The sequence below is a fragment of the Parasteatoda tepidariorum genome, chromosome 9 (genome assembly GCF_982258835.1).
Source record: "Parasteatoda tepidariorum strain Cologne lab strain chromosome 9, Ptep-v5.0, whole genome shotgun sequence".
Lineage (NCBI taxonomy): Eukaryota > Metazoa > Arthropoda > Arachnida > Araneae > Theridiidae > Parasteatoda > Parasteatoda tepidariorum.
In genome coordinates, this window is record NC_141763.1 from 39,202,767 (window position 1) to 39,215,936 (window position 13,170).

The 13,170-nt window shown below is 27.0% G+C and overlaps 1 protein-coding gene across 1 annotated transcript in view; it reads right to left on the reverse strand.

Annotated features, from left to right (window-relative positions):
• Window positions 1-13,170, reverse strand: part of LOC107443070 (neprilysin-2) — a 102,989-nt gene that overhangs the window by 46,233 nt on the left and 43,586 nt on the right. The window contains exon 2 of the mRNA XM_043046407.3: window positions 2,881-3,017. Coding sequence (XP_042902341.1) covers window positions 2,881-3,017 — 137 coding nt within the window. The remainder of the gene's footprint in view (window positions 1-2,880; window positions 3,018-13,170) is intronic.

The following is a 13,170-nucleotide window of genomic DNA, read 5'->3' on the forward strand; positions in this document are numbered from 1 at the left end:
CATATTGCGCCTTATTTCACGGAGAAGCCGTAATTTTGCCCAATACTGCCGCTTTTCCGTAATAAGCTTCTTAAGAAGGAAAAACAACCTTTACAGAGAGGAGCGGGGAGCTGCTATCTTTTCCCTCAACGCAACACGTTTATTTTTCTTGTCAATACTTGATATAATACTCGAAGAATTATCTTAAAATCAGAAGAGATACGGAGAATTCTCTTAAAATCAGAATAAAAATTGTGTTATGTAAAACTCTTTTGCATGAATATTTTTTTTTGTGTGGAATATGTGGAGTATAACTATTAAGTTAAAACTTATTTGTCGATATTTTCAATTTTGTTATATCTAAAAATAGACTATGTACGGATTTTCTAGACATCAGATGATAAAAGTGATATAAGTACAGGTTAAATCGGAAACGGCATTTAGGATATAATACTCGAAGCTTAATACGGAGAATTCTCTTAAAATCAGAATAAAAAAAATGTGTTAGGTAAAACTCTTTTGCGTGAATAATTTTTTTGTTTGGAATATGTGGAGTATAACTATTAAGTTAAAACTTATTTATGGATATTTTCAATTTTGTTTCATCGAAAAATAGACTATGTAAGGATTTTCTAGACATCAGATGATAAAAGTGATATAAGTACAGAGTAAATCGGAAACGGCATTCAGGGTGCAGTGCTCTCTCAGGGTTTTTGTTATACCTAAATGATTTACAGTAAAATGTTGCGGAACAATCTGATATGCCTTAATTTTTATCGTAACATTTACTATAAAATTTTTGAATCATTTCGATTAAATAGATATTGCTGCAAAAATAACGGTATAAAATTTTAAGGTATTTTACAGTAAAATATACTTTACGGATTACTTAGGACTCAGGGCAATCCTTTTTACCATAATTTAATCCGGATTGTTTTACAGTGTACATGTTACGGAACAAAAAATTTGATATACAGAAATTTTTACAGTAATAATCCCCTTAAAATCATAGAATCAATCTAAATAAATAAAAATTACAGTATAACATGGCATATTATATGGAGGATGCACCCAAAGTGTCGGCACTTAATACTGTAATTTTATCCCGAATTTTTGCAGCTTTCGAACTTACATCAGTTTTCAGTTTAAAGAAAATATTTTTTCAATAATCGCAGTAATTTTTAACTTTCGTTGTTATTAGAACGAAAAATAGTCAATAAATTTTAGTTTTTTTTTTTTTTTTAAATTATCCAAATGAAGAACTTTGAAATTATATGCTAAGCTAAATACTAAAAATGTTGGATTTAAGAAAATAATATTATGGATTTTGAGTATAGCTAATTTTGTCGTATCGCATATTAAGAGGCTTTTAATCGTGAGATTAATTTGCTTTGTATATAAAATTGTGATATTTTTTACATTCTGAGCTTTATTTTCTAAAAATACTAAAAAAAAATTTCTAATGCGGAATCAAGGCATGAATTTTCAGGTTTTTTATGTAATGAAACTTATAGCCATAAAATTCTACAAGAAAATGTCGCATATAAACTAAACACTTCGACGTGTCAAACAAATATTGTGCAACACATCATAATTTTCATCAAACATATGTGTTGAGCTAGTTTTTCTTTTCATATCTTAACCAAATTTAAAAAAAGTCAAATGTTTGAAAAATTCCAGGAAAAATAATTCAAAAGTGTTTCGTTTCCGAGAAAAAGAAAAAAAAATTTAGTAAACGATATTTCACTAAGAAACTAATAATGGTTTTACATGTAAAGTTGAGTTATTTGTTTTATTATATCAAATAAAAGAGCATAAAAAAATACTCTTTCGTTTAGTGAATTTGAAATCCTAATTTTCAGCATCGAGAAAATGTAATGTGGAAAAAAAACTTATACAGATTAATTTCACAAATCAAAACACCTTATTGAAATTAAAAAGCCTTATAAATATTATGAATATATTCGAAAAACATTGATATATTCATCAGAAACATTTCTCTAACATAAAGGAATTAACGATGAAAAATGAATCTGGGATGGCTCTAAAAAGGAATAAGGAAGGAATAAAAATTGAAAGGAATTAACGTTAAACTAAACACATTCGAGCTAAAAAATCACTTATCTAGGAGCAAGAGTTTTGGGGCTGTATGCAAAATGTGACTGGTTTCTCAAACTCATTGTGTTATTTAGAAAAAAATCCAGAAAAAAATACCTTGTTGGTCGGAGATTCTGAAATCGAACACAAGAGTCTGAAACTCTGACCTGAAACCTGAGAGTTGACAGGTCTGTATGAAAATTGTGTGTATTGTCTGTATGAGAGTTGACAGGTCTGTCTGATATTGAAACTTAGAAAAAAACTATTGTCAAAACTACCAGAACATAATAAAATTTACTGTATTTCTGATTATTCAAAAATTATGCTAACTTTACCGAAGCGTTTTGATGATAAGTTTGATAAAATAAACAATAAAATATTGTTTTATAATATGCGTTGAAATTTGATAAATGTGGTAAAATATTGCAATTTTATGATACCTTGTCTTAGAGCATGATATAAAACCCATTTATTCTCTTTCATTGGTTTCTCAATTCTTTTTCTTTTACTAAATGTGTGGCAATAAGAGCTATAATTTTGAAAACGAGAGCTACCAATAAACCATTACCATATGTACGGAAACTGTTTTCATATGAATGGCTTGAATACCGTATAGTATGGTTATATTTTCAGAATTATGTTTTTTTTAATAGATATATCTTTACTATACAGTGCAGTAATTTTAGAAGAATTTTTTTCACCGTGTTTAATTTAACGTTAGATTTATTTTTCAATCAATTTTTCTGAGCTATTAGATAACTAAAGAGGAAAGTTAGTTTATTAGTCCATTTGAAAATATTTTACCTGATTTCATTGTTTGATAATGATAGCCGATAATTGCAAGCGCAATTGCCATTGCAGTACACATCACTAAACATATCCCTGATACTCCACATAGTATCCTCTCTAGCCGTGATCGTCTGTTCCACCATGGTGGGTTTCTGCAATTAAAAATTTAAGCAATTTTCAATTACGATACTATTTTTCAGTAACACAAATTATACACAGTTATCTTAAAATTTCATGAAATATATCATTGAAACACAATATTTTATGCATAATGTCAAATAAAAACAATATATCTCAAAACTGCTCTAATCTTTTGAAGCAGAATTTTTATTAAAACATATTTTTAATCATTTTGTATTAATTTAGACTAAAGTAAGAAAAAATATTATATTTAGGATTTTAATAATTTATGGTTATGAAAATTTATAGTTAAGCATGAAACTCCGGTTTCTTTTTCAGCGTTAAAGGTGAAATCTAATCCGAAGTTATTCAGATCTAAGAGAAACAGTTATTCATTTTTAAAAATTTTTAATTTGCGAAATAAATTATTAATTATATTTTGAATATGAATGGAAAAAAAATTTCAAACAACTTTTTTTTTGGATTTTTTATTTTAGTAGAAATGTAATTCCCATAGTCTATACAGATTATTTTTAAGAACTATTAGACTATTTCTTAGAATTAAAAAATATCAAAATGCATATTTTAACTATGTATTTAATAATATGTATATTAATAATATATTATAATATATATTTTAAATATATATTTATTTATATATTTTAACTGGAAGTTAGGGCGTCAGAAAAAAATATATGTGAAGGACACCGTTGTCCCTTCTTAAAACAAAATTTTAATAAAGAAGCACAGTAATATTATTGTTGAATATCAAAATTTACGAACATCATAAGGATAGGTATAAAATGGTACAAAGATTGCTACGAAAAAGCATTTTATTAACCTGCTACCCTCTACATTTTATTACGAAATCGAACATTAAACTTAAGAAAATAATTTTATTTATTAGTCATACTTAAAAAAATGTAAAATATTTATATTTAATTAGATAAAAACCTACATAAAAATGTTTTTTTTTAATAAAGTTCACTTTTTTTTAATTTTAAAAGTTTTTTTTCTTTCCTGAAAAAATTAGCACACACTTAAGAAATTTTAAAAGAAATATGTTAAACTTTAAATTTGAAAACGAAAAAGAAATATTATTTCACAGTATTCTCTTAAGTGAACCAAAATACAAAGGAGACAGTTTTTTTTGGAACACGAAAATAATTAGTCTTATCTATAGTTAACTTTATGAAATGTCCATGTTAAGAAAAATTTAATGAGGTAAAATTCAATTCACTTACAACAATTAAATTTTTTTTTATTTTCCATGCTTTTTCTTTTTAATAAATGTTTTAAAACTACTTTACTGATTTTTTGTAGCTTATTAAAACACGTAGCATTACAACACATCACATAGCATGAAAAAAAAGTATTTTTTGTTATGAAAAAAACCTTCTAATCATTTTTCAGCATGAACACAGACTATACTTACGATAAATGTCATATTTATTTTATAAACTTTTTAAATTATAATTAAATGAAATTTAGTATTATTTAACATTTGTTAATCATTATTTCTTATAGTTAACATGGTAAAATGTTTATTGTTATACGAACTGAATAAATAAAAAATACAATTTGCCAATGAGAATTAAAATGTTTAAACTTACAATGCTTTTTCTTTTATTGATGAACAGCATACTGGAGTTATTAAAGCCATAACTTCGCTAAAAATGATTTAATGATTTTTTGCAGCTTACTACCATAGAAAATCAAGCATATAGCGAAACAATTTTCAGCTCCAAATGATTTCTAGACAGTTTTCACCATGCTTATGTTAACTCTAATTTTCATGCTACCAGGTCTTCCAAAACAATATTTCTTAAGTGTTGGATGAATGCTCTTTCTATATTGTTTCGATAAAGATATGGCAAGGAAAACGTTATGTTTCACAACTATTTCTTCACTTATTCGAAAACATTTCTTCAATAATATTTTCAGCTTCGCAATTTAGTATTATATCAAACAACTATAACATGTATCTTCTTATAACGATGATGCACAATTTTTTTAAGAAAGTTATTACACTCTGTCCATCCTTTTATAGCTGTCCCTAGTTCATAAATTAAAATCTAAGCAAACTTTTCCTTGTAGAATATTTTAGAGTTCAACTATAGTTTTTTCAAGAGTCTTCTGGAGCAAATTTATAGAACTGTTCGATAATAATCTGGAACTGTAAACTATGTAACTTTAAACTATTCTTAATAATAATAAGTGTAAAAAAATACGAAATTATTTTGTATTCTACACAAACTAATTCCAAGATGATAACAAGTGAAAAATTTTCACGTGGGATCGATTACTTTTTGAAACCAAGCGTATCAATGATTTTACTTCAATCTTTTGAATACCATTTAAAATATATACACTTTCATCTCCGGATATTGGAAACACATTAACACTCAACTTCGAAACTTTTTAAAATGCCTCCTCAGACCACAAAGTTCAATCACCTTTATTGGCAACACTCAGAAAATTTCTATCATTTTATACGTGAGTCAGTAATCTAATGGCCGGCATACATTTTTTAGTGACAGCGCTTCACGCTTCCTTTACTCCTTAGCTTCTATTTACTTCCGAAATCTAAATGGCTAAAAGCTTCTCATTCCACCATCTTCCCATTCATTAATTGGGCGCCAAAATTTAGAAATTCGATATGGCAACAAAGCGTGTAGCAGACGATTTCTTTAAAAGCCTCTAAATGATTTTTTGTAATTCATATTTAGTTGCGTGTCAAGAATAAAAATAAAACACAGTTTGGAAAAAGAATCATCGGCGCGATTTGCATTTCCGGGTTTTTAACGATAAACCCTTTTGATAATAGTGTTATTTGTCGTGTCTTTTGTGTTTGTGTTCTTTTTGGGCGATTTTGACCCTTAAACATATTTTAAATAAAATCATGTGTTTGATGTAACGACACTATTAGCATTGAGGCTTCTTCATTTGTTATGTCATATTGAAGTTGAAGGGCAAGATTTGAATAAAGTGATGTCTATTGCACCTTAACTTTATTTGTTATTCAAATATTAGAGAAAACTTGACGGAAACCTGAATTACGTATATAAACTGCTTACATATTTAAAAAAATCATAAAATATGCAGTTAATTTTGTTAATAGAACTGAAAATAAAATTTACTTATTTTAATTTTCCAGTTCATTTATACCTTTTGTATTTCCTAACAGTACGTTTCCAAAAATAATATCACAAATATATTGTGTTAATTTACTATAAAAATGAATAATAGTTTGCGGAGTATTAAAGGAATTGCAGGCAAAAGACGGAAGCCTTTATTCCGTGCTTCTTCTTCTTTTTGTTTCCTCTAAAATCCTATTCACGTGAAGGAATTGGACCGTTGGGCCATAATTAAAATCTCGCAGCACACAATGCTTTGCAGAACTACTGTTTCTCGTAAGACAACAGTTTTTTGAAGAAAAATTATTATATTCAATGTAGTAAATAAGGTATTTCTTAAGTATTTGAATCTGGAAATACTCCGAGGAAAGCTAGTAACTGTTTTAAAAGTTGTGGCCTAAACCCAATATTGATATATGAAGTTTGACCTTCTTATCCGATGTAATCTTTTGCCGCCATATTGAATTTATTGTGGGAAGGGGTATAAGGTGGATATACTCTTAACGTAGCTATCAAGACAAGTGAGGTACTGTTTCTAATGTGTTTTTTCTACTGAATCAAATAGAATCAAAACTAAGTTCATAGAGCTAATGGTTTTAAAGTCATTATTGCTTTATATTTAATCATACCTAAGAAAAAATTATATTCTTTTCACATAAGCCACTATATTTTTCATATTATTTTACTAATAAACGTCTTAATATATATATATATATATATATATATATATATATATATATATATATATATATATATATATATATATATATATATATATATATATATATATATATATATATATATATATACACTACCGGTCAAAAGTTTGCGAAAATTTTGAAATCTACGAAAAAATTGTCTAAATTTAAATGTTCATAGAACTGCGAAAAATCATTCAAACTGCATAAAAATTTGATATGTTCTCAAGTGAACCCTCTACAGTTAGTTACATATGATCAAATTGCAATACTTTGTTTTTTGCGAACTGAGTTCAGCTTTTCATCACGAATTGTTTTTATCGTGAAAAAATTTGTAAAGTTTGAACACTTGCCAAACTTGCAAAAAAAAAAATTAAAAAAAAAATTCCGTACTTTCTGTGAATAGAAAATAATTATTTGGACCGTTCTATGTAAGCCCTCAAAATTTCCGATCGATTCGATATTTTTTGACGAAGTTATGGAATTTTGAAAAACATGTGTACTTTTCTCGATTTTTGAGCATTCTACATATGCGGTCTTTTGGTCTATACATCTTCTACCAAAGAGCTTTTTAATTTTAATGTTTTCCATATTTTCAAATAATTAATATTTATTATAAAACAAATACTCTTATTCATTATTGTAATTACTATTGTTTATATTTATTGTTTATATTTATTGCTTTTATATATCAGTTTTGTTGTGATACTTTTACTATACATTAAATTAAAATAAAAAGTTATAAAAATAATTACATAAATAATTCTAAAAAAATAATAGCAATAGTATAAAAAATTTGCATTTTTACTAAACTATTTTATTTACAATAGGTCAAATATTTAACATATTCTTATTCGTATTTTGTAATTAAATAAATTAACATTTAAATCTTAGATTCCTCGAACCATCCACCTTTTGCTTTTATTATAGCCTTACATATGCGTAGCTTTCGTTCTAACAAACCATTTATCACTTCAAGTGATATAGAGTTCCATTCCTGTTGTAAAATGTTCCATAACTGATTTCGATTCGAAATATCAGAGCATCGTTTCCAAGAACAAACAAATTTTCGATGAAATGTGACATCCATGAGATATTGTTTTAATTATATTCATAATAAATTCTTTGTAATAACAATAATTGCAATAATGAATAAGATTATTTGTTTTATAATCAATATTAATTATTTGAAAATATAGAAAGCATTAAAATTAAAAACATCTTCGGTAGAAGATGTATAGACCAAAAGACCGCATATGTGGAATGCTCAAAAATCGAGAAAAGTACACATGTTTTTCAAAATTCTATAACTTCGTCAAAAAAATCAAATCGATCTAAAATTTTGAGGGCTTACATAGAACGGTCCAAATAACTATTTTCTATTAACAGAAAGTACAAAAATATTTTTTGCAAGTTTGGCAAGTGTTTAAACTAAGCAACTTTTTTCACCATAAAAACAACCCATGATGAAAAGCTGCATTCAGTTCGCAAAAAACAAAGTATTGCAATTTGATCATATGTAACTAACTGTAGAGGGTTCACTTTAGAACATACCAAATTGTCTTGCAATTTGAATGATTTTTCGCAGTTCTATGAACATTTGAATTTCGACCTTTTTTTTGTAGATTTCAAAATTTTCGCAAACTTTTGACCGGTAGTGTATATATATATATATATATATATATATATATATATATATATATATATATATATATATATATATATATATATATATATATATATATATATATATATATATATATATATATATATATATATATATATATATTTCATGGTTTCTAGCCCAGAAACAATGTTTTCATGGGGCACATTAGGACTCATCTCGTAGAACAATTTCTGACGTCTGTAAGCTACTTGAACATAGTTGCAGACCAGGTTCACCCGTTCATGGCAACAGCTTTTCCTGCGGAGGATGGTGTTTACCAACAGGATAATGCACCATGTCATAAGGGTCGAATCGTCGAGAAACATTCCAGTGACTTTTAAGTCATGTCTTGGCCCCAAATTTACCTGTCCAATATAGCATTTGTGGTCCTACTTGGAAAACCAAATTCATGCTGCCACGCTACCCCCCCCCCGCAATGTGAGGGAATTGCAGGACCAGTTGGTGAGCGCTTGGTACCAGATACCTCAGACTACCGATCAGCACCTTGTGGAATCAATGCCACGGCGGGTGCTAGCAGATTTGAGGGCTAAAGGTGGTCCTACATGTTATTAGCAGGGTGGTCATAATGTAATGGCTCTTCGGTGTATATATATATATATATATATATATATATATATATATATATATATATATATATATATATATATATATATATATATATATATATATATATATATATATATATATATATATATATATATATATATATATATATATAATGAATTTTTGTTTCGTAAACTAATAATGATTATTTAATGATTATGATGACTTAAGTAGACTCTTTGGAAAAGTTTTACTTCTAATTATATAGAATTTAAGTCCTTAAATCCCAAAATTTTTTTAAGTTACCAATTTTGTGTTTATAATTGAATTGAGTTTCAATTAATATTATAATAATAAATGTGTAAATACTTATCAAAACAAAACTAAACATGCGTATAAAAGTTTCCAATTCATTTCAATCCAAAATTTATAAAACTTTTTTATTTTCCAAATATTAATAAGGAATAAAAAAAAAAAATTCTACAAAATAATGGGCTATAAAAATGTATTTTTTCTTTAAAACCGGTCATAAAATTTTAACTAGTGTTAGTATGCAAATTAAACCTTTTTTCTAACACACTTTGCTGTGTGATTTTTACGATTGCCATTCAGATAACGAGTGAGCTATAAAACACAAAACCGTTGTTTTCAAATATATGCGTTGTAAGGTCGACATACTCTCGAGCGGCGGCGTCTGTATGCTATGCATATTTAAAGAACTCCTATACGCAAATGATGGAATCTGTTTCCTGTTACCATAGGAACGGGTAGCATCCAATTTTCCTTCTTTTCATCGAAGTACTTAAACAATTGAATTGATAGTAAAAGGTGTACTATTTATTCTAATTTGGAACTTGTAACAAAAAGTATAATTAAATTTTGAGAGTTTATATATATAATATATATATATATATATATATATATATATATATATATATATATATATATATATATATATATATATATATATATATATATATATATATATATGCCCAAATATTAATAAAGTAGCGTATTTGTTGGTTAAAAACAGAACAAAAATTGTTTTTTTCCTTAATCAGTTCTTTTCAATGAAAAATATGTTTTTTGTATACTAAACAGTTATTAGTACAGTACAACAATTAATTACAGAACTCTATATTTCCCCTGAGATCTGATTAGATGGTTGAACTAATTTTTTGTTTAATGAAAATATTTTTCAGTGTTTAAAATAAAATCATTTAAGTAAAAACAATTTTTGAAATGTTATTTAAAAATTTATATTTATAAGAATTAGAAATATTTTAAGTTTAAAATAGTTTTATTACACATTTTCGAACAATTTACGCATGAAAGAAAAACTGTACCACTAGTTACTTATATGCAATAAATTGCTCCAAAATTAAAATTTAACTTGAGTCAAATGCTTTGAATTTTTGATAAATTTTACTAGTTTAAGTTTACGATCAATTCGATACTTGCAACAAGAGAAGTGAAATGATTCTGCCTAACTATGTAATTTAAATCAAATTTAATTGGATACCTGTAAGTGACGTCACGCATGAGTGCTGAACGTGATTGGCTTCTGAATCAGCAAATGCCACGATTTACCTATGATAACGTTGATTGCAGGCCTTTAATTTCTAACATAGAAAATCGTATTGTGAAAGTGCAAAAACAAAATGATTTGTTCATATCAGCTTTGTCACACTTTGTTTTATAAGGAATTAAAATATATTGAAAAAAAATCGCTGGAAGATGAACAAATGCATTGTTTTACATCAAAATGTCAAATGAAATGGTGCGATTTAGCAAGCCATTCTTTTGAATGAATTCTTTCAATAAAGATATAAATAATATTTTTTTAGAATAGTTGATGAAACAATCATGGAAATATAAAAAGAATAATAAAACAACCTGTTACGCTAACCCACTGAAGAATATTTATTGAAATCGTAGGGTCAACGAATTATTCATAAGTCGTGTGATATTGTTGAAAAGAAAAGGGATTGCAAGTCTATTAATTGCCGTAAGAAACTAATGGACCGTATAAATGGATAGTGAATAAAAAAGAACAATAACAAACAAACACGACACTTTCTTCCTGACTCATTCAACTTACAGAATCGCTTTCACTTTTTATTTTTTATAGTTGAGTGCAATATTTACGGCCAATCGTTTAATTCTCTTTTTCTTTTTTATTCTTTTTCTTCCCACTTTGTTTTGACGCAGCATTTCTTGATTATTTACTTCGAGGAGAATTTTTAACCTTTTTCGTTTACTCATTTTTTATTATTATTTTTATTTATGTAGATTTTATTCTGATTCAAATATTCGTACGCTGTAATTGATAACTTTTATTATACATCGAGAAATTTTTTTTCTCTATTTCTTTCTTCTTTTTTTTTCTATCTTTTTTTTTAAAGAATGTAACCTAAATTTTGCGTACCAAGCAGAACAAAATAATCGGTACCATTTTATTTTGTCCGTGCAGATGATGAAGATCGCCGATGCAAAATTACCAGGCACAAGAAAATTCGTGTTTTTCTTTAAATTTGTTTTTAATTTTTGTTTTTCATCCATCTAGATCAGGGGTCGCCAAACTTTTTTGACCATCGACCCCTATGTAATTTTTCGAAACCTCCATCGACCCCCACAAAAGTAATTTTCTGTTAATTAAAATAAAACTCTATTAGATACTGTGTTTGTACAGTTATTTTATGACTTTAAACATTTATTAAAGTAATAGTACATTGTGTAACAATCGTTTTATTAAAAATATATTAATATTGAAATTTAAATACCTTATTATTAAATAATAAGTAATTATGCATAAGTAGATATAATAAGTAAAGTAACTGAAGATTTACTGCTTCTTGATCAATGAGATGGGTGTGCCTGGTGTTTTTTTGCAAGGTTCGCTATATTGGGTTCAAAATTGGTCAATTTTAATTTTCGTAATAAAATACAAAGTGTGCTATAGTTTTGTCGCGGCCTGTTCTAAACCATATTAATAATGCTTACCTTCTTTTTTGGGCATTGATAATTAAAATTGATATCTGAACCAAGCGAATGGTTTTATCGAAACAATAAATATCCAAAACTATAAAAGTTTTAATAATGACGCTGCAAATATTCAACACAGTTTGCAAAGATAGCTGAAACTGCGTATGATATTTGCATTTGTAACGTCAATGCTCGTCATACGTGACATTTGGACAAACGTACATATGCATATGACTTATAAACTGCGCTGCGTTCGTGCCACTGCGGGGTGGTACGTAAATACTTGTTTCACCCCAATAAATATACGTTTATTAATTTATGTTTTATAAAGAAACTGATATTGAGTCAATTATAAAAAAAAATCACAAATTTTACATTCTTAATTAGGTATGTGTGATTTGCGTTTAGAGAACTGTTTTTTTTTTCCGACCCACAATCAACCCTTCCGATTCGGATTGACCCCCATTCGCCCCTCTGTCTCAGACCGACCCCCGCTTTTGTTAAATAGACCCCTGGGGGTCTATATGGACCACTTTGGCGACCTCTGATCTAGATGATGGCTTTTTAAAACAAATAAATGAATAAAATGAAATAAAACTAGCTGAATTTAGTTGCTCAATTATATATATATACTTATATTATATATATTATATAAGTGAAATGGAAAAAATATAAAATAATCCTGTATTCTCAAGTTTCTACAATGCTGTCAGTTACGTTGATGCGTTGCATAACAGAAACTATTTCATGAGTCTTATTTATTTAAATATATTTTTTTTAATTTTCATAGTTTTTTTAAAAAATTATAAGTATTAAAAATTATTATCCCTGGTTGTTTGAATTATAAATGCTTTTTTTTAAATTTTCATATATCTTTATTGAAACATTAATCCCTAAAACGCTTTCATAATTCATTAAATCTTTAATCCCATTCATAATTGTATAAATGTATGCCTAATTGTGTTTATAAATGTTAAATACCGACCAGCCAACTGCAAATTTATAAAACGGAATCCTGTCTTGAAAACTCTTGTTTTATTTTAAAAAGACGAAAAATCTATAAGTTTTTAAAGACGCAAAGCAAAATTGGGGATAAAAATCTGAAACTATTAGAGAAAAAAGCACATATTATTAT